The 20982-nt window shown below is 39.8% G+C and overlaps 1 protein-coding gene across 2 annotated transcripts; it reads right to left on the bottom strand.

Annotated features, from left to right (window-relative positions):
* Positions 1-936: 936 nt before the first annotated feature.
* Positions 937-18287, bottom strand: GHITM (growth hormone inducible transmembrane protein). 2 transcript variants are annotated; one of them, XM_004432487.3, is made up of 9 exons: positions 18175-18287; positions 16644-16808; positions 15519-15618; positions 14052-14163; positions 12953-13094; positions 9748-9856; positions 5025-5213; positions 4076-4247; positions 937-2389 (listed from the first exon to the last, which is right to left on the bottom strand). In XM_004432487.3, the coding sequence occupies exons 2-9, from the start codon at positions 16770-16772 to the stop codon at positions 2305-2307; spliced, it is 1038 nt and encodes a 345-aa protein (XP_004432544.1). In that variant the 5' UTR covers positions 16773-16808; positions 18175-18287; the 3' UTR covers positions 937-2304. The 2 variants fall into 2 exon arrangements, with proteins under 2 accessions (XP_004432544.1, XP_087287914.1); XM_087431788.1 differs by lacking the exon at positions 18175-18287 and adding an exon at positions 17509-17622.
* Between the last annotated feature and the right edge of the window lie 2695 nt (positions 18288-20982).

Below are 20982 nucleotides of genomic sequence, written 5' to 3'. Positions count from 1 at the left end.
CCAACGTTTTCTGATTGAATGTTCATTAGAAACTGTTCTAAGCAAATCAGAAAGGCCTTTTATTTTTGTATGTAATTATTTTAACCATATATCTCAGTTATCCTTTTAACACTTCAGACGATGTTTCAGAAAATGAGAAATAGATATATCTTTTCTTTTTTGCCTAAGTCTATCAATTTGCAGGTCTTCCCTCTTCCCTGTGGATTATGGGAGGAAAAAATCCCCAGTGCTACGTTAATAGGAGCCAAGGAACTAGTGATTTTTTTTTTAATCACTTTAGATCTAGTATAATATTTTATTTTATATTAACATTTATATTAAACTCACTTTTTATATTGAAGTCTTCATTGTCTTAGCAAAGTCAGATAAAATGTGACAATAAAATACTAAGTCATTAAAGAAAAAGGCTCCCTTGATTTTCTAGATAAACTTCTGCCCAACAGCCGCTGCTGAAATTACATCATTTTGTTCTGTGTGTGATACCACCCAAACATAAGGACATCAACTTTGGTTCAAAATCTGACTAAAGACAACAGGCCTTTTAAGATTTCCCTTTAAGATCACACTGCCATTGTTCAGGGAGCAACGCAGAGAAGGGAAAAATAGAAGCTTGGTACTTAGATTTTTCTTAAGAAAAAAACCCCAAAACAAACCAGCCACTGCAGCTAGAATTCATATAGTGCTTACTAAGGGCCCACACATTTAACCTTAACCCTGTGAGGCATGAGACGGGGACACGGGCACAGAGAGGTTACATAACCTGCCCAAGGTCACATGAGCACTAAGTGGAAGAGCTGAGGCTCCAGCAAAGGCAGAGCAGCTGCAAGCAGCAGTCATAGCCACACTGTACTACTCATAGCACACCGGGAAAGAACAAGCCGCTTTCCTGGACAGCAACAGTATGAACACGGTGCACTTGGAAAAATCACAGACCCATGACCATCTGCCTGGAACCTTTATTATTTCAGAAATAAGCATCGTATGTAATTTGAGGTGGTCAGAATAGTTATTTCTGGGTTACTGTAATACATATTTGTCAAGAATACCAATCATCTCAATAATCATACACACATTTCATTCATTAAGAACTTCCAAAAATAACTCTTCTGTATCAAAACACTTACAATGTCACAAGAGAGCTAAGTAATGGTGTCTGCAGGAGAGAAGGGAAACTCTGCTAGGGGAAACTCTAATGAAGCACTTTCCCCATTACATTTCTTACTGACGTAGCTGATGAAGAAAGACTAGCTTTGTTCTCCTTTTTAGTGCTTAGTCTGAGAGGGAACACGAGAAACTAAGTCTTAGGAGAAAAACTGCTTTCATAATCTCAAGTGTAAGCCACAAACAGGCTTTTCTGATAAAAGCTTCAAAGCCTGAAGAGATGACAAAGGCAAGCATGCATTCTGTTAAATATTTTGATAAATATGCAAAAAAACCCCTCAGCAATTATAAACACAGTGTTTGAATACTTGAAAATGCAACAATTTTCATGCTTTGAATTTTTTATCCTGAGAAAAGTTAAGGATATTTTGTTCCAGAAGATTCAAAAGTAAAATGTACACACACACACACATATAATATATATTATATATCAGGAATTCTCCATATAACGTTCTGGACTGTCCTAGCATCAAATAGCGAAAACCCAAACACGATCACATCTACGTTGTGAAGAGCACTGAGAAGGAACAGCAGGAGAATGAATCACCTATATCTTTGTTTCATGCTCAAGGCTTTGGTAAGTTCAGCAGACAAATGTAAAAACAGCAATGACTTGTTTGTTTCCAACAGCCAGATCCCTCTCACTGGCTCACCTCCAATGACACAAGGGCTAAGTTCTAAGCATTCCAAGAAAGACTGCAGGTGACCCTTTACTTCTCTCTGGTCCCTTTACCAAACCTCTACATCATTTATGACATTACTCGTTAATACTCCACATACCCCTAAATATGCAGGTAAACACAAGTTTGCTGATTTTCACTTAACCAAATAAATTTAATACATAAAACACTTACATTCTCACAACACAAACCTTAGTTTTCACATTCATTAAAACATTTTAGAATTACTCAAAACATGAGAATTGGAAATGTATGTGCTTATTTGGAAGAGAACTACTGAATTTATTCTCCAGAAGAAAAAGCAGACCTGAAGCATCACATTACTGGAACATTTGAAACATGTTGACAAGTTCTTAACCTCTAAACGTCATGAAAGCTGCTGGAACGCACTGTTTAATGAATATCTGCCCCTATTAAACAAGCAAGATATCTGACATTTTACGAAATCAGAAGCCGAGTCATTTCACTTCTTTCTGTTGCCTCCAGTTGCTAGAAAACTGGCAACTCGCATAAATATATTTAATGTATCCATGTAGATTCCCAGCATCCTAGAAAAGAAAATTATGCCCATTATACATGATGCAATTCTAATAACAATGATAAAAACTATTTCTTAAATCTAGAAAAGAAAAAAAGCAATAATGATTATTTGTCCTAGGTAGATGAAATGGAAATAAAAGCAAAGCTAACTAGGGAAGTCCGAGACTAGAAAACAGTCAAGATTTTCTTCTGGCAGATTAATATTTTAAATGTTAAAGGGCAGTTTTAAAAATCATTATTCGGGCCGGCTCCGTGGCTTAGCGGTTAAGTGCGTGTGCTCTGATGCTGGCGGCCCGGGTTCGGATCCCGGGCGCGCCCCAAGGCACCACTTCTCCGTCCAACGCGAGGCCGAGTCCCACGTACAGCAACTAGAAGGATGTGAACCTACAACATACAACTATCTACTGGGGCTTTGGGGGGAAAAACATGAATAAATAAAATCTTTAAAAAAAAAAAATAAATAAATAAAAATCATTATTCTATCCTCTGACACCCTAAGTACAGGATCTTTCAAAAAAACCTGGGTGATAGACAATGACATAATCAAAACAAAACCAAAGAAACATCTTTACAAAAAGGTGTTAGACACAACTCTGGCAATTTTAAATATACTCCACCCCCTCAACACTCCCAATCCAAAAAAAACTGCTACAAATCTGTAAGCATTATAGCAGTATTTAAAAAAACGATTACATTAAGTTTCACCTTTAAAGAAACAAAAATAAATTACTTAAAAAAATACGATAGACACCATGATAATCAAGAAAATTGTTTAAATAAAATAACCTACTTTGGTGGAGAGGCCTAGGAAAGGAAAAAAGCATTATTATATAATACTTAGTATCAGCTAAAGCGGAATATCTCCAAAATGAAATTTTCATACTGAGATGTTTCCAATTTTCAATAAAATAGGCTTTTCTACTAAAAATTTCAAGTCAATTACATACACTTTCTAGCAAATACTTGACTAGTACATTTCAGTTTTAAAGTCTGCTAAATCTAAGTTACTAAACAAATTAAACGACCAAATAATGTCAATTAACTGAATAAATATCTAAATATTATAAATAGTTGCAATATAATCAAATGTTCTGTGGACATACAGCCTACTAAAGAGCGAGAACAGACCAAAGAGCAACAGAAATAAAACAGTAAAATTTGACAAAGCCATTGTTGTAGGTTGAATTCAAAAGATATGTTGAAGCCTTAAATCCCTGGTAACTGTGAATGTGAACTTACTTGGGAAACAGGGTCTTTGAAAATGTAATTACAAAGTGAGTTAAGATGAGATGATGCTGGAGTAGGGTGGGCCTGAATGCAACATGACTGGTGTCCTCATAAGAGCCAGAGACAGACACAGGGAGAACGCCATGTGAACACAGATGTAGAGACTGGACTGATGTATCTACAGGCCAAGGATGCCCAGGACTGCTGGCCATAACAAGCAGCTAGGAGGCAGGCATGGAACAGATTCTCCCTGAGAGCTCTCAGAAGGTACCAACCCTGATGACACCTTGATTTCAGACTTCTGGCCTCCAGCACTGCGAGAGAAAGCATTTCTGTTCTTTTAAACCACCCAGTTCGTATAATTTGTTACAGCAGCCCTAAGAAACTCATACAGCCATAAAACAAAATAGGCCAAAATAACACAAATGTCCTTATGTAACAAAGGAAAGACATTATAGACTACTTACGAATTGATGGGATCATATTTTTGAACTCCATATGCTGGTACTATTTCTGCACGCTTGATTACTTTCTGGGTATCATACAGAAGGAACATGCTGAAAAGAACTAATCCACCATAAACTGCCACTGAGTACAGAGTGGCACCAGCCACAGTGGTAGGTGGAAGAAACATAGATCCTGAAGTCAAAAGAGGAAAAAAAGGTTTTTTTGAAAAAGGACTTTTCCATAACTGGATTTTCGATACCTGGATTTATAATTAACATTACTTCAAAAAATTTTTTTTGGTATACTGCACAGATAAGAAAACATCTAACTGGGCCGGCCCTGCGGCTTAGCGGTTAAGTGCGCGCGCTCTGCTACTGGCGGCCCGGGTTGGGATCCCGGGCGCGCACTGACGCACTGCTTCTCCGGCCACGCTGAGGCCACGTCCCACATACAGCAACTAGAAGGATGTGCAACTATGACATACAACTATCTACCGGGGCTTTGGGGAAAAAAAAAGGGAGCAGGATTGGCAATAGATGTTAGCTCAGAGCCGGTCTTCCTCAGCAAAAAGAGGAGGATTAGCACGGATGTTAGCTCAGGGCTGATCTTCCTCCCAAAAAAAAAAAAAAAAAAAAGAAAACATCTAACTGAAAATAAGCACTAATTTTATGTACATTCACTTCAAGACCCATGACACTCATTCCTGCAGTGGGTCACCTGCCCACATTACAGGAAGGCTCTTGCATCAGAGCAATTTTCATGTTCTCCACACTAATTTTCCCATTTAAATGTATTTGGTAAAACCAGTAATGGTTTTACCATGATGCCAAATAAGAAAATCCAGCCAAATTAGCTTGTCTCTTTTAAACAACTTGTAAAAATGACTCCTGATAAATTCTCTCCATTAGGATACCTGAGGACATCAGATAACTTTAGGACATCATGAACCAAGAAACCACAGTGGCTTACCCAGTGAGGATACGAAGACGAGACCCAGGCCCACTCCCAGGGGTGCTCCCATGTTCAGAAACTTCTCACTGGGGGCACACATGGCCACAGTGGAGAGGCCTCCCACGATGCCCGCCGTGTACCATGCAGCTCTGATGAGAAGAGGCCCCCCTAATATTGTCAGAGGAGCCACCACTGCACCCATTACCCCTGGAAAAAGAGCAAGTATGTACTAAACAACCAAAAGGAAAATGCCACTTCTAACTAATATGCAATTTGAACATATTATATAACCTTATTGTTAAAAAGATTACAAAAAGTCTTCCCCTCATTTAGGTAATATTACCCTCAAAATTCCACAACCAAAATTTGAGGCTATCCAAACTCTAAATCACAATAGTAACATTATTCCTAGTCAGTCACAACTCACAAGTACAAACAGTAATCTAGATTTTTAGTAATGTGAAACTCTATGTAGCTCGTTATTTAAATATGAGCATACCATGAGTCTTTATAATAATGTTCCTATATATAATTGAGGTAAAAAGGCTTAAAATAAGTAACTCAAGGTCAAACCTACTGCCTCTAAAAAGTGAACAAAGTAAAACAAGAGAATGAGTATATGACGCTAATCTTAAAATATAGGAACTTCAAGGACACTGCTGTTACTTGTGTAATAGAGAATATGCTGTCACAGCTTGTAAAAAGTAATTTTGTCAGATATTTATAAACATATTCATAAAAATTAGCAAAGGTAAACAGAACTCCTGAACTAAAAAATAAACCTCAGATAAGGCATTATTTCAGTGGTGAGTAGAACAAGTTACCATTTTCTGAAACATTGAATATGCATAGTTTAACTCATGAACATGCACACAGTATGAGGCATACACAGCTTCATACTGAAATTTCAATACTAGTGTGTCTCTTTAGCAAGAGTAACATTTCTAGATCAAGTAATATGGTATATTGTATCTCATGATGACGAATAATTAAAAAATATTTTTTGCTTTAGGACAGATATTTGATAAAAATTCCTCTGTATGAATTTCTATTAGGATTCCCCTGTATGGCAATTGACAGCAAAATTTTTGGCAAAACTTTTAAGGAGATTATTCAGAGATTTTTCAATGATACTTTCTGATAAAAATATTAAATAGTAATAGATGTTTCTTACTTAAGGACAAATCAATTACAAAACTAACAAAGATAGCTCAACATTATTATTGTGAATGAAAATTGGCATTCAGCAAATTGGTACAGGCACTACAGAAAACAAGCCATTACGGAAAACAATTCCTCAAAAAATTAAAAATAGATCGTATGATCCAGCAATCCCACTTCTGGGTTTATATCCAAAGGAACTGAAATCAGGATCTTGTAGAGATATCTACACTCCCATGTTCATTGCAGCATTACTCACAATAGACAAGATATGGAAACAACTTGAGTGTTCATCAATGGATGAATGGACAAAGAAGATGTGGTGTATATATACAGTGGAATATAATCCAGCCATAAAAATAGAATGAAATCTTGTCATTTTCGACAACATGGATGGACCCCAAGGGCATTACGCTAAGTGAAATAAATCAGACATAGAAAGACAAATACTGTATGATCTCACTCATATGCAAAATCTAAAAAAGTCAAACTCAGCGAAACAGAGTCGAGTTTTGGTTATCAGGGGTTGGAGGCTGTGGCAAAAATGGGGGGATACTGGTCAAAGGGTACAAACTTTTAGTTATAAGGTTAACAAGTTGAGGATCTAATGTACAGCATGGTGATTATAGCTAATAATAATACTATATCACACACTTGAATGTTGTTGAGAGTAGATCTTAAATGTCCTCACCACAAAAAAGAAATGGTAAATATGAAATGGAGGTGTTAGCTAATGCTAATATACACATATATAAAATATATATAACATATGCAATATATAAATGCATCAAACATGTACATCTTAAACTTACACAATGTTATGTATTAATTATATCTCAGTGAAGCTGGGGGAAAGAAACACAATTAGAAGAGAGTAGTTTTTCAATGAGCATTTCAGTAACTTCTGCAAAGTATCACTTACTCCTGAGACCACAGCTGTATCTACACATCTGGGTGAAAAATGAAAACAGAATGCATTGGCATGTTAGTTCTGAGTGAAAAGCCAGCTTTGATGTGCCTTCAACACTGTGAATGGTTGCCCCTGGGTCATCCAAACCCTCTTCGGATCTCACATCCATCATGCCAGTGAATAGAGGAGTGGACAGAGCACTGGACTTGAAGAAATGAGGTTGGGATGTCACTCTTGACTCTGGCACTTCCTACTGTGTGACCTCACTCAGCCTGAGCTTCCTCATCTGTGAAATGGACATGCTAACGCCTGCAGTTTCCTAAGGTATCTACGAAGAATGAAGCAACTTTTGAACCAAAAAAAACGAAGAAAAAAAAATTGGCATCCATATTGGGCAGGACAGGGCTACCATAGCAGGCAGGACTCAGGCCCTCTTTCCAAAGGCCTGCTTGCAAGGTTGGTCCTCGGCTGGTGGCTGAGAATTTGGCACTAGAATCGTTCTCTAAATGACAGGGTTAGATGATCTGTGCAAACAACGTGATTTATGCAGAATGCCTGGTTTCCTCCTGGGAGCCTGGATTCTGATAGTTGCTAGGATGGTGCCTTCATGATCAGTCCTCAATAAAGGCCTTGGGGGCGGGGGGGATGACGACGGACACTGGCCCTGGTGGTGCAGTGGTTAAGTTTGTGCAGTCTGCCTCAGTGGCTCAGGGTTCGTAGGTTCGGATCCCGGGCATAGACCTACACACCACTCAACAGGCCATGCTGTGGTGGCATCCCACATACAAAATAGAGGAAGACTGCCAACATGTTAGCTCAGGGTTGATCTTCCTCAGCAAAAAGAGGAAGATTGGCAATGGATGTTACCAAAAAAAAAACCAATCTTGGGCAGTGAAGTCTCTAAAGGGCTTCCTGGGCAGAAACATTGGTCACATTAGTGCACTTTTCGCATTCCTGCGGTGTCCCCTCACAGGAAGGAGAGGGCAGTGAAAGCCTGGGTGTGAATTTCTCCAGACTCTGCCTTTATCTTTTTCCCATGCCGATTCAATCGTGTATCCTTTTGTTGTAATAAACCTTAGCTCCGAGTCCAATTATATGCTGAGTCCTGTGACTCCTTCTAACAAATCACTGAATGAATGGGTGGTCTGGGGACCCCACAACACACATAAAATATCCCGACTCAAGTAATTTATATGCTACAATAATATCAGATTAAAAGGGGTTTTCTAAGCAACCAAGGTAGAAAGGCTTACTTACTCTCACCTTGAATTTAAACTACATAGCTTTTTAAATTAAATTCAACAAGTGACTAAGTATCTACTACTTATCAGAGATAAAAAGACAACAAACCCATTTTCTCAAGGAATTCAGTGTCTAATATTGGTAACAGGTACAGAACTCTATTCACTGACCAAGATAACACAATCCAGAGAATCAGAAACATAAATGTAAATGTTAAAACTCAGATGGTGAGGATTTTGGTGTTTCAATGAAAGGATACACACTTTAAAAAAAAAAGCTCTGTACACTACTAGGGTATGTAGTTATTCCAAAGTTCAATTGAATAATCCTTCAATACTACAGATGGCACTTAGAGATATTAAATTTTATAGCAAATGTACCATACTATATTTTAAATTTTTTCTTAGAAGCAGGTTATTGGTACTAGAAGCTAATGGACCACCGTCCCTGCCAACCACAAGGGTTTTGTCCTGTAAACCTCCATGGAGAATATCTAAAGTCAAAAAACCTAAGACCTAACGAAAGAGACTTGAACACCAAGGTTGGGAAGTCATGCTGTCTCATGTTCACCAAAACAAAGACAGCAGATGAAGAATATAAATGACATATTTCACACCAGAAATTTGGCACACTGGTACCAAAACCTAATTTCCCATTACTAACCAATGTCAGAAACATTTCAGAGTGTCTCCCTGGAAGTTTCAAGGAAATACTTATAAAATTTTGTCTTGCTTTGTGGTAGAGAACATGCATCTAAGAAGCATTTTTGTTTCTGGGACAAAGTGGAAAACACTTTCTCCAAACTTTAAAATCTTTCTTTCCTTAATTAGGAGAAAGATCACAACATGTACTTAAAAAAATATTAAAACTGTCCTGCAATACCAGGGTTGGAGAGCCTTTACCCTGCCCACAGTAATTCTGTGCCAAGAGCTATCTAAATACCTACCCAGCTAACCGTATGAGACACAAACACGCATTTCCAAAGATCTTTTTTACTGCTTTCTTGCTCCCAGTGCTCCATTGCCAAAACCTCTACTCCTATTCTTCCACGTCTTACCTCCTCCTTCTCTTCTCCACCCTCAGTTTTTATTTTTCTAAAGATACATAACAAGAACAATTCTCAAATGATGTGTACCAGCTTTGAAATCCTCCTGATATTAGACAAAATGCATAAAAGGAAATCTCTGCATATACTAGACTGTCACAGGAGGCAAGTGTAACATTGGGGATGTCCATGGTTTCAGTATGAGAATCATTCATTTTTCAGTGTAGAGGTGTGGCAATAATACAACCGTAGTAAGTGGAGAAAACTGTGTTTCTAAACACGAGGCTTAACTAAATTATGCACATGTCATTTCCAGTTGTGAAGAGCCACCAAAAAAGGTATGATTCAAGACTATTTAATAACAATTTAAAATCAGAACATACCAGAATGTAGTAACCAAGCAAGATGCTTTGGGCCTGGACTCCGGTCATATGGTATTGACTGTACTAGCATTCCAGCTCCAATCATGGCTGCAAAGGTTGCACCAATTGTCTGAAAGACACATATCACTAAGAAAAATCAATCCTTGTACAACAACAAAGCAGAAACCCATAAGTTCCAATTTCACTTAGTCCCTCTGATAAACCATGTTTAAAAAGATAAACGGAGGGGCCGCCCGGTGGCGCAAGCGGTTAAGTGTGAGCACTCTGCTGCGGCGGCCTGGGGTTCGCCGGTTCGGATCCCGGGCGCGCACCGACGCACCGCTTGTCAGGCCATGCTGTGGTGGCGTCCCATATAAAGAGGAGGAAGATGGGCATGGATGTTAGCCCAGAGCCAGTCTTCCTCAGCAAAAAGAGGAGGATTGGCAGATGTTAGTTCAGGGCTGATCTTCCTCACCAAAAAAAAAAAAAACCATAAACTGAATCCTTTATTTATCTAGCACATTAAAGGCCTGAGGTTCCTTTCCGTTTGGCTAAATTAGCAGGAGTGCCCCCTACTGCAATACATAAAGTTTTGCAGACAACTTAAAGTGAATGAGTTGAGCTTTGACACCATCATCTTAAAAATTTTATTCTTGTTACAGGTGTAACAAACCCCTTTTAGAATCCCCAAATAATTATTTTTAATTATATTTATTTTAGTACAGCACAAATAAAATAAAAAAAATCAGTCATAATATACCACTTAGAATATATATAGCACATTGCCTTGAAACTCCATATTTGCTAAATGAGAACCTGAAAAATAGAAGCACATGGAAAACAGGAGAAACAAGATGCTATGTTTCTGTCCTCCCAGTTTTCTGGCTGAATTGGTCCTCATCTCTTTTCTTTGCCTATCTTAGACTTCCACTCTTCTAACATTTAAATATTCCTTGTGTATAACAAGGAAGAAATATATACAATGGAAGAAAGATGATAATGACCCTTCAGGAAATTTAAAGCAGAAATTGCAAACTTGCAGCCTCTGGACACAATCAGGCAGACGTTTTGTTTGGCGAAGTCTTCAAAAAACAATTCCATGTGAATGCTTTTAGTTGGGAAGGCTTTCTCTAGATGCCAATTTCCTGTGCCACATACCTGGCCTGCCCCACTCATCTGCATTACCTGTTGGACCCACGGCATCTGAACGTTCAACCCCTGTGTAAAGTACAGGTAAACAGAACAGCTGTTTTTGCTGAGAATGGAAAAGCCTTCACTCATGTTAATACAAAAAAGCACACTGGGTTCTACTCTACCACTTTCCAATGGAAAAACAGTGACTAAAGACTATTTCATACACCTCTGTGCAAAGCATTTTCAGGGTATTTATCACAACCATATTTTTTTCTTTTAAGGTCCTTCAGGATTCAGTTTCATTTTTGGCCTTTTACCTTTCCACACTCTACACTCAAGCTACACTGAACTAGTAGGGCTGCAACATGTCCCAGTTTCATGCCTCTTTAATGCTGTTCATGAGGCCTAAGAATACCTCCTTCCTAGCCGGGTGACTTATTCAAGGATTACCTCTTCTTCTGGGAAGGTTTTCTGGTAGGTACCCTGGCTGCCACGAGCAGTGTCAGATGCCTCTCCTCTGTTCCAAAAGCACTTGGTACAAACTTTTATCTCTGTATGTCTGTCACCCCCTAAAGGCTCCATTCTCCATCTCTGTAGCACCTACCTGGCTTTCCAAACTACTTTACTTAAGTAGCCCTAATAGCAGGTGAGAGCAATCTTACGCCCACAGGAGGTTGAGAATATGGCCCAAGCACAACACTTCTCTGAAGTCTTATTTGCGGGGCTAAACTCTTTTGCATACTTAAATCTCTCTCATACAGCCATGTTTGCTTTATTACAAAAGCATTGTTTTAAATTATTTAAACATAATTTAATAAAAACTCTGATTAAAACTGACATTCCAGCTGAGAACGCACCCTGCTTATTCTGTGCCTTCATGATCCTCTAGGTTAGGAGTTCATGACACCCCTCTGAAAAGCAAGATCCTAAGGATACTGAGGCGTCCACACGGCTATGCTACTGTAAATGGTTCTCCTCTTGGAAAGTACACTACAGTGGAAATATGATGGACCTGGGTTACCTCTGGGGAGAACTGGTTTGCCATGGGAAATCTGTTAAGTATTATAAACTCTCCCATCTCCCCTGCCCTTCCAGTCTCACACTCATTGCTCTAGTTCTTATCGTCCTTCATTTCAGATCTTGCAAAGGCACAGCTGGTACACCTGCTTCTTGTCTCTTCCACATTAGTTCCTGAAACTCAAATACAAATTATATTTTTGCCATTCCAGCAACTGTAATGGCCTCTGACTGCTTAGGTTCTCTCCTCAGCTTGGCAGTCAAACACTGCCTCTCTAATTGTGTCTTCTTCACACTCCAGACCTCAAATATTCTAACTTCACTCTAACGGGATTATAAAGTTACTTTTAATGACTACCTCCTCTACTTTGTTCAAGCTGTTCTGCAAACTTGGACCGCTCTTGCCCTCTCCTAAAATCAAAAATGCTAGCCTTCAACGGCCCTGATGAAATAAACGCCTCCTTCATGGAACTTCCCTACTAGTTCAAGACAAAAAGTCTTTCAAATGATTTTACACTTTCTACTTATTGCACATCCTCTACCACTTACTCCAGTTCATCTCTTCAATCAGCAGAAAAATAGGCACCGAATTTGAAACCACTTTTTAGTATCTAGAAAAACAACAAATGATCAAAAGACACTCAGTGAATATAAAACCTTATACTGGGTCGAGAAAGTTCAGAATAATTGTGGCAGGACTCTTCTACTCTTAATAGTATAGAATGCTTGAGTTTTTGTGACATATTTTCCAATGACCTCTAAGATGGTTTTCCATCTGCCTTATTTTTTAGTAAACTGCTACAAAAGAGGCTGCTCGACATCTGCTAGATAAGAAGGATGTTCCTGTAAGTTTGCTTTCCAACTCCTTTGCTGCTATTAAAATACACATTCAACAAACACAGCTGACTTAACCTTAGAATGTACTTCCTACTTTGTCTCAGCTGCACTAATAATTCATATATTTGAACAAAAACTTTCAACATAGTATTCTTTCCATTTAATACCCCTTCCTAACATTTTGCATCTAATCTTTTGGTATTTAGTGGACAAGGAACACAAAAACAAGCCAACTTACCACCCAAGAGCCTCTCATCATGAAGTTCATGAGAACAGGAGTTCTGCTCACTGCCAGGGCAGACAAAGCTGTTAAACCAATACTTCCTGCTAAGTACATATAGGTAGAATGAATTCTATCCTTCACATACTGTGGCCAAATTCTGTAAGAAACACAACATAGTTAATTTATAAGATTATGGATATATATTTTGGTTGAATCATTTCCTAGCTGGGAGACCTGGGGGAATATCACTTTACTGCTCTAAATCTTAGTCACCTCATTTACCATGGAACTGATGCATACGTTAAGAGTTACCATAAAAATTAAATGATCTAAAACATACAAGCACTTGGCACATATACAAAGCAACACATTTTCTCCTTGTTTAAACACATATAACCTTGGTAAAAGATTTTTATTTAGGTTTCAATAAATATATGCCAAGGAAACAAGAGATTCTATTTTGTTTTTATTATTTTATTGCAGTCGTACTGGCTTATAACATTGTGTAAATTTCAGGTGTACATTGTTATATTTCAGTTTCTGTATAGACTGCATTGAGTTCACCACCTATAGTCTAGTTTATCTATCACCATATATATGTGCCCCTTTACATCTTTCACCCTCCCCAACCCCCTTCCCCTCTGGTAACCACTAATCTTTTCTCCTTATCTATGTGTTTATCTCCCACATAAAGTGAAATCATGCAGTATTTGTCTTTCTCTTCCTGACTTACTTCGCTTAGCATAATACCCTCAAGGTCCATCCATGTTGTCCCAAATGGCACAACTGTCTTTTTTATGGCTGAGTAGTATTCCGGGTGTGTGTGTGTGTGTGTGTGTGTCACAACTGTCTTTTTTATGGCTGAGTAGTATTCCGGGGTGTGTGTGTGTGTGTGTGTGTGTGTCACAACTGTCTTTTTTATGGCTGAGTAGTATTCCGGTGTGTGTGTGTGTGTGTGTGTGTGTGTGTGTGTACCACAAGGAGACTCTATTTTTATTCCTGTATATTGCTACACAGTTGGAAGACTAAACATAAAACATTCCAAAAGTGGCAAAAGAATGAAAAGAAAATTGGCACCTTTAAGGCTGAAATTGTTTGGGAACAATTTACTTACACAGCCTTTTCAATGGCTCCAATCTCATTAGACATTCCCAAGCCATAGTAGCACAGCGCTCCAAGACCAAGAGCAGCCCCTCCAGCAATAAACCATCTTCCCATCTGATCAACTGAAGAACACAGGAGGAAACACACATTAACACTGTCATGTCTTGACTAAATTAAAATGCAGGTGGTAAATCAAACCATATACCATACTTCTTTGTAACAGCAATAATGAGTACATATGGAGATATAGAAATGGTTTCAAAATTAGGGGACAAGTAAAAAAGGGCACTGCTGAAACTGAAACGTAGGTGTTAATAATCAGTACAAAAAGGATTAGACCTGATCAACCTACAATCTCACTTCAATAAAACCTGAGGAGGCAGTGTATCTGGAGATAAGGATACTTCTGTGATATGTTATTTTATTCATAAAAGTCTGGCGTGTGTTCTCACGACACTCTTAGAAAGTAAAGATGAGAAAGAACTGTTAAGTCAGTGTGAGTCTAAAGTGCTATTAACAAAGATGGCCCTTTACATGGAGTCAAGGAAACAAGGAACCAAAGCAAAACGTAATCAGCGTTTACGCAGCAGAATCAAGGGAGAGGCTGTGCTCTTGTTTTAAATCAAGGGAGAGGCTGTGCTCTTGTTTTAGAGTACTGAGAAAGAAACAACTTACCAACTGGAACCGGATGGAGGCGTTCATAAAGAGCATTTACTCCCTTCAGTCTGAATTTGTTCACTAAGAGTGTTACTATGCTGTCGCTACATGATTCATATAATTTGGTTCTGAGAGCCAATTTACTAATCAGAAAGAAATACCTTGAGGGAAACGGATTAGAGCTCTCTCCCATTATAGTACACCGACATTTTGCAAGGTTGTTAAGGAGCAGTAGTGTTCCTTGGCTTTGGGTAGATTAACAATCTAGTTTCTGAACTTGCAAAGCTGAAATTCAAACTGTGAACCAAACTGACTGCATTAGAGTGTTGCTTCCTGAGAGGCCCTATACGGGCAGCCAGTTAAGGACCCTTCTTAAATAGCTAGGTTTTTATAAACATGTAGGTTTTGGTGATTTACTCTTGACTTGAAACATACACAAATATCATATGCTTGAATGAAGATTCTGTGCAACTTCAAATGAACTTCCTTAACAGACTATATGTTTTAGATCATGGTATATTAACTAAAGCTTAAAAAAAAAAATAATGGTGAAAATAAAATTTTCTCTGGAAGAAATATGACTGGGAACCATTGTACCCAGTGTCAAGTATCCATCTTTTCTGGGTCATCAGATCCCTGAGAATGATAGCCTTTCTTCCCAGAAAATGCACATATACACAAGTCTGCATATTTTTAGGAGGCTGTTCATGTACCTCTTAAAACATACCCACTTACTCCAGTTTAAGCACTAAAGACTGCCACCTACTTGTATGAGACTGATGTACTACCTACTGTGCTAGCAAGGTACCCTGCCACCTACTTTTAAATATTTTTTCCATAGATGGTTCCAATGCCGCCTCCTTGAGTTCTTGGCCAGTTTTCCCACGCCGGACCCCAATTCTTGTCTTGGTGGCATATTCCTGATATATATGAAAACAAAGACACATACCACCCACACCAAACAGAATGTTAACAATAAAATAAAACAGAGGATCTTGTTATACCAGAAAACCACATATAAAGTAATTTGGTACTTTCTATGTACATAATTTCACTATGAAAGTACGTTAGCCAATCTAAAAAATTAAATGTAGACCCTATCTGTGCTCTATCTTCAAAGTGAGTCACAAATTCATTAAAATTTAATGTCTTAAGTTTCAGAATAATTGTTTATTTCATAAACTACAGATTTTCTTCATATCTCTAGAATTATATTTTAAACACTAACATTTTAAAAACACGCATTCAGTAAGTATTAGTTACATATTTTCATGCAGAAAAAGGGCTCAGGAAAGGTATCTTTCCTCAACACAAAGCCAAAGGGAGGGATGACTACTGCCTCTACTTCAGTTCTTTTTCAACAGTGGAACAGTTAATTTAGGATGAAAAAAGCTGTCTCTTCTAGCTTCTTCTTAACCTCACATTTCAAAATTTATGCTCCTAATTTGAATACTAGAGGAGAAATCTATTATAAAAGGAAATAAGTTTCTCTCTAACCTGACAGATTTTGCCATTCTCTAAACAAGAGCAGAAATGACCTATTTAGTAACATTAATAAGCTACTGACCAAGTGGTAATATTCCTGGGTTCTTAAGTTTTTGACTACAGGCTCCAAGATCTCTTTGTTGCACCATATAGCCCTCAGTCCCTCATAAATTACTCTAAATTCTCTAAATGAGAAACTCCAAGAGCTGTAAGTATAGGAAAGTTATAGTTCTTTTTCTCTTTCATACGTGATAAGGATGGAACAGAATAATACAAAACTAATGGGGAGAAAGCTGATTTGGGACATTATCACAGCTAACTGTTTCAATAAATCACAAATGGTAGAGTAGGGAGCCCCATACTCTGTCAAGGGCCCCAGGGGCAGGGAGAGAGGGAGAGCAAGGAGAAAGAGGGAAGGAAGGAGAGAGAAACAATATAAAAACATTCAGGTTATCTTTACCCTGCTGGGTGTTAAGAGCCATTGATTCTTTGTGATGGAATTCTTCACAACAGGGGAGGCCTTGGTGAAAGCTGGGTGGAAAACCCTAGAAGGTAGTGTCCGAAGACACACGAGTCTTGTGGCCAGCATGGTGGTGTCCCAGGTTCACCAAGCAGATCTAAAATGCTAGTTAGAGACAGAGACAAAAAATAACCCATTAACCAATTGAGGGAAGGACACAGTGGATCCAGAGACAAGAAAAAGCCAATCATCTCTGAGCAGAATAGATGGAATAAAGTGACCTTTTTAACGGTTTAGGATGAATCCTCTGCTTCTCCCCGGGGAATTCAAGAAATCCATCCCACAGAACCCAGTTTGGGAGGGACAACCAAAGGAGGTTTAAATCCAGTTTGAACAATAGCAAGATGCATGACTCTGGATGTTATGTGTCAAAACAGAGTGGATGTGAATATCTTAACAGAATTACAGGGTACGTAATGGCTTTCATAAATATGGTTTTGGCTTAAAATTTATACCAGTATTCAATGGAAAAATCTAAAAGAAGATTCTCTATGACTTTTGAGCAGAGGGAAAATGTCATCCAAGGAAGAGATGAGTAACTTTTCCAGGACACACTGCACTGCAAGGCTATAGGACATCCACGGAAACCAAACAGTGTAAATTGCTGCTAAACGTGCCAAATATTACTTCCTTTCAAAATACTATATAAAAATATTCAAGATATTGAAACTACCTGGGATGCATCTTAAAATGCAGATTCCTGGGTCTTACTCTGGTCCTAATGATTCAACCTCTAGGAATGGGACACAGGAATACGTATTTCTAACTAGCACCCAAACAGTTAAGAATTCTTGCTTAAAAATACCTATCTGAGAGTACTTCCAGCTCTGCTACTGGATCTACGAAGAATGAACACTGGGCACCCATCCTTTGCGAAAATACCGAATCCTTCCAGCACTTTCATGCCATTACATCATCTCAGTCCTCAACACACCTGCTAGGAAAGGGGCCCAGCTCACAGAGCGGCCTCCAGGTCGTGTGACAGAAGACGGTGGGCGTCTTGCCTCTACCACATCCTAGACGCGGCCCCGTCCGACTGTCTGACCTGAGACCCACGTGCCTTAGCCATACAATGGATAAACATCACCGACCCCATAGGCTTCCCGGAGGACTGATGACCTGGGGCGCCTGGTCCCCTGCCAGACTCGGACGACAACCCAGCGACCAGCCCGCAGCCTCCCATACCACACCACTCAACACCATCCCCACCTCAGGCACTCCCCATCTGCCAGGGCGGGGGATGACTCAGCACCCCGCTGGCCACGGAGAAGGCAGCGAGGGCGGGCCCCTGCCCCCCACCCCGGCCCCGCGGCCGCCGCCCCCATCCGCCCGGTCACCCGCAGGACGACGACCCTGACGCGCCGCCAGCGCCGCCACCTCCGGGCCTCCGGAGAGGCACCCAACGGCCCCGCGGGACCGGGCTCCAGGAGCACGGCGGAGCTCGGGTGCCCTCGACCCCGGGGAGCCGTACCTCAGTCCCCGGACACCCCCAGCGCCCAGTTCCCCTTCCGGGCCGCCGGAGCGCGGACGCACACGCTCCGCAGCAGTCCTCGTTTCTTAGCGTCTGCGCGCGCACATTCCCCCCTACTCACTGCGTCACGTAACATCCGGAGAAGCGGCAAATATCACGGACAACCAATCATGAGCAGATCTCTGACGGAAGGGCGGGCACAGTAGGGAGGAGGAGTTCCGGGCCGGAGGGGCGGCGCCAGTGGAGGATTGTTGGGAGCGTCACAGTCGACGTCCATTCTGGGTGCGGGTAGAGAAGGCGTTTCGGCCATCTTAGCTATGGGTAGTGGAGCTCGCCCTCTTTTTGTGTCTCAAGTTTCACTTGCAGCAGTTACAAAAATTATTTGAAAATTGAGAGAGGATAGCGGGAGAATTAAGAATTATGCCGTCGCCCTGTTCCTTTCCTCTTGTCGCCTTTTTGTGCCTTTTCAAGAGTGTACTGCGACATAGTTTCAGACCAGAGCCAACCGGTTTCTCGGGTCTGACGCTAAAGGTTACCTCGCGGTATAGGAAGAGTGTTTGAATCACTCAAGGTCGGAGAGTGACCTGGCCGGATTCTAGTTTTTCTTATTGCTCTGTGATCTCCTCATGCACATTTCCAAGCTTGAGTGTATGCTTGTCTAACAGGGCTGATAGGACAGGCTCTGCCTCTTACCCGGGGCTGTTCTGGGGACTATGCAGATGTCTTCCTTGCAGATAATATGTAAAGTGAGAAGCCGTTTCTGGGCTACACGAGGGAGGTTTTTTTTTCCTTTAACCTATGCAGTATTTACTGAGGCTCACTTGGTACCAAGTACTGTCCTAGGGATATATACAAATGAATAAAATACATGCAGTACTATTGTTTTGGCAAAACAAAGTCCTTGCCCTTATGGCGTTTACTTTCTGGTAGAGACAAAAAACAGACGAGATGTTGGGTGGTGATAAGTACTTTGAAGAAAAATAAAGCTGGGTAAAGCCCTAGAGGGGTGCTATTTTAGATAAGGTGATTAACTACTTGTAAAATTTATTAACCTTATCTCCTAAGCTATTGTTAATTGTGATTTATGATAATTCTCCAGCCATGTAAATCTTGACAAACATAAAGGTTTGAGTTTTATGTGGGTAATAAAACAATTTGGCAGCAACACAGTTCTTATTTCTTCACTCTGAAAAGGGCAGGAAACCACTGTAGACAAATCTTCACTAAAGATAGTGAGCAGATCCAGCATGATCAATTTAATCTTACTTTAGATCTTAACCCAATTTGATTAGCTAGCAAATAGGTTCTCTAACCCCCACGGTGATATTTTTTTTCCTGGAGCTTCTGTTATCAGCAGAGAGAAGGGATTCACAACACCATACCTGAATAAACAAAATACCTTTTTAAGTCTAAGTGATTTGCTTCTTATTTGATTCTTACTAACTAAAGCTTATTCTCTTCATAAAGAAAAATTTCTCATTTCATATTTTCTTTTCTCAAGTATGGAGCTTGTATTGTTTCCACAGAGGTCAAATATTTTGAGGCAGGCGAGTTACCTGGTCATATTGTTGGGAAGAAATGCTCAGTGTGGGGGTAGGGAGAGGTTTCATTGACTGGGAATAAAATTAGGAGTTTATTGCAATTGTTCAAGCAAAAGGTGAAAGCTGGAAGACAGTAGAGGGACAAAGAGGGAGATTATGACAGAAATATATCACAGAGGAGGAGTTTACAGGATTTAATGACTGATTGACCATAGGTGATAAAGATGAGGGAGGTACCCAGGATAATCCCTCTGTTTTGAATTGGGTGGATAATTACACCATTAATTTAGAGAGAGAGTACAGAAGAGATACAGATGTGGAGGAAGTAGATAAGTAAAACTCAGTATGAAGTGTTACAGTGTACATTCTCTGCTTCCAGGGCCTTGGAGCTGTGGGAGATCAAGATTTGGCCACCTGAAATATCTCTCTTTACCTTGATTGTTTTCTCTGACGGACACTTGACCTCCCCCACTAACTGCCTAAAGAGTTTGACCTAGTAACTCCTTCCGGGAACAGATCGTCCATCTGATGGCTGTAATATAATGTAAAATAGATGTTACAATAGGAAAGGCAGCAACAAGCCCATCTTATCGGAAGTTCTGTCTTTCTGGCCACATTCTCTGGATGGCCCTGCTAGGAGTTGCCAGACAAACATTTACATTTATAAGGGAAGCTCCATTTGTAAAGGTATCTCCCTCTCAGTATTGGGAAGAGGGGGGATGACCTCATTTCTAGAAACTTATCAATGTGGAAGGTGCGGCCTTAAATCTGCATAATAACCTTACTCTTGTTTACTGTGCTTTAGTGGTAATCTCCTGTAACTGACTCCCCCCACCCGCAACATCCTCCTTTGTCCTTAGCTGAACATGGTATTTAAGACGAGAATTTCTGCTATTGTGTTGAGAAACACAGTGTCTCTGCTTTCTCCCATGTATACATGTTATTAAACTTGGTATTATTTTCTCCTGCTAACCTGTCTTGTTAATTATTTGGCCAGCCATAAGAACCCTAAGCGAAAGGGCAGAGGGGGATTCTCCCTCTTCCCCCGACAGAGCACAGGACAGAAAACAGAAAAGAGAAATCATGAATCCTACTGTATATATGTCACAATTTTTGTTAAAGGCTGCTGACTGGTTCCTTATTCTCCACCTGCTGGCTGAGTGGAAAGTGCTGGGTTATAGAGGAGAAAAATCAGAGCCAGAGACTAAAGAAAAACAATTTTATTTCTTTTTAGTTAAAATAAATGCCTCCACCCTGCCGCACTAGA

The sequence above is a fragment of the Ceratotherium simum genome, chromosome 6 (assembly GCF_057802395.1).
Source record: "Ceratotherium simum simum isolate JZ-2026a chromosome 6, ASM5780239v1, whole genome shotgun sequence".
Classification (NCBI taxonomy): Eukaryota; Metazoa; Chordata; class Mammalia; order Perissodactyla; family Rhinocerotidae; genus Ceratotherium; species Ceratotherium simum.
Note: the sequence above shows the minus strand (reverse complement) of the source record. Positions and strands in the feature narration are given on the sequence as shown.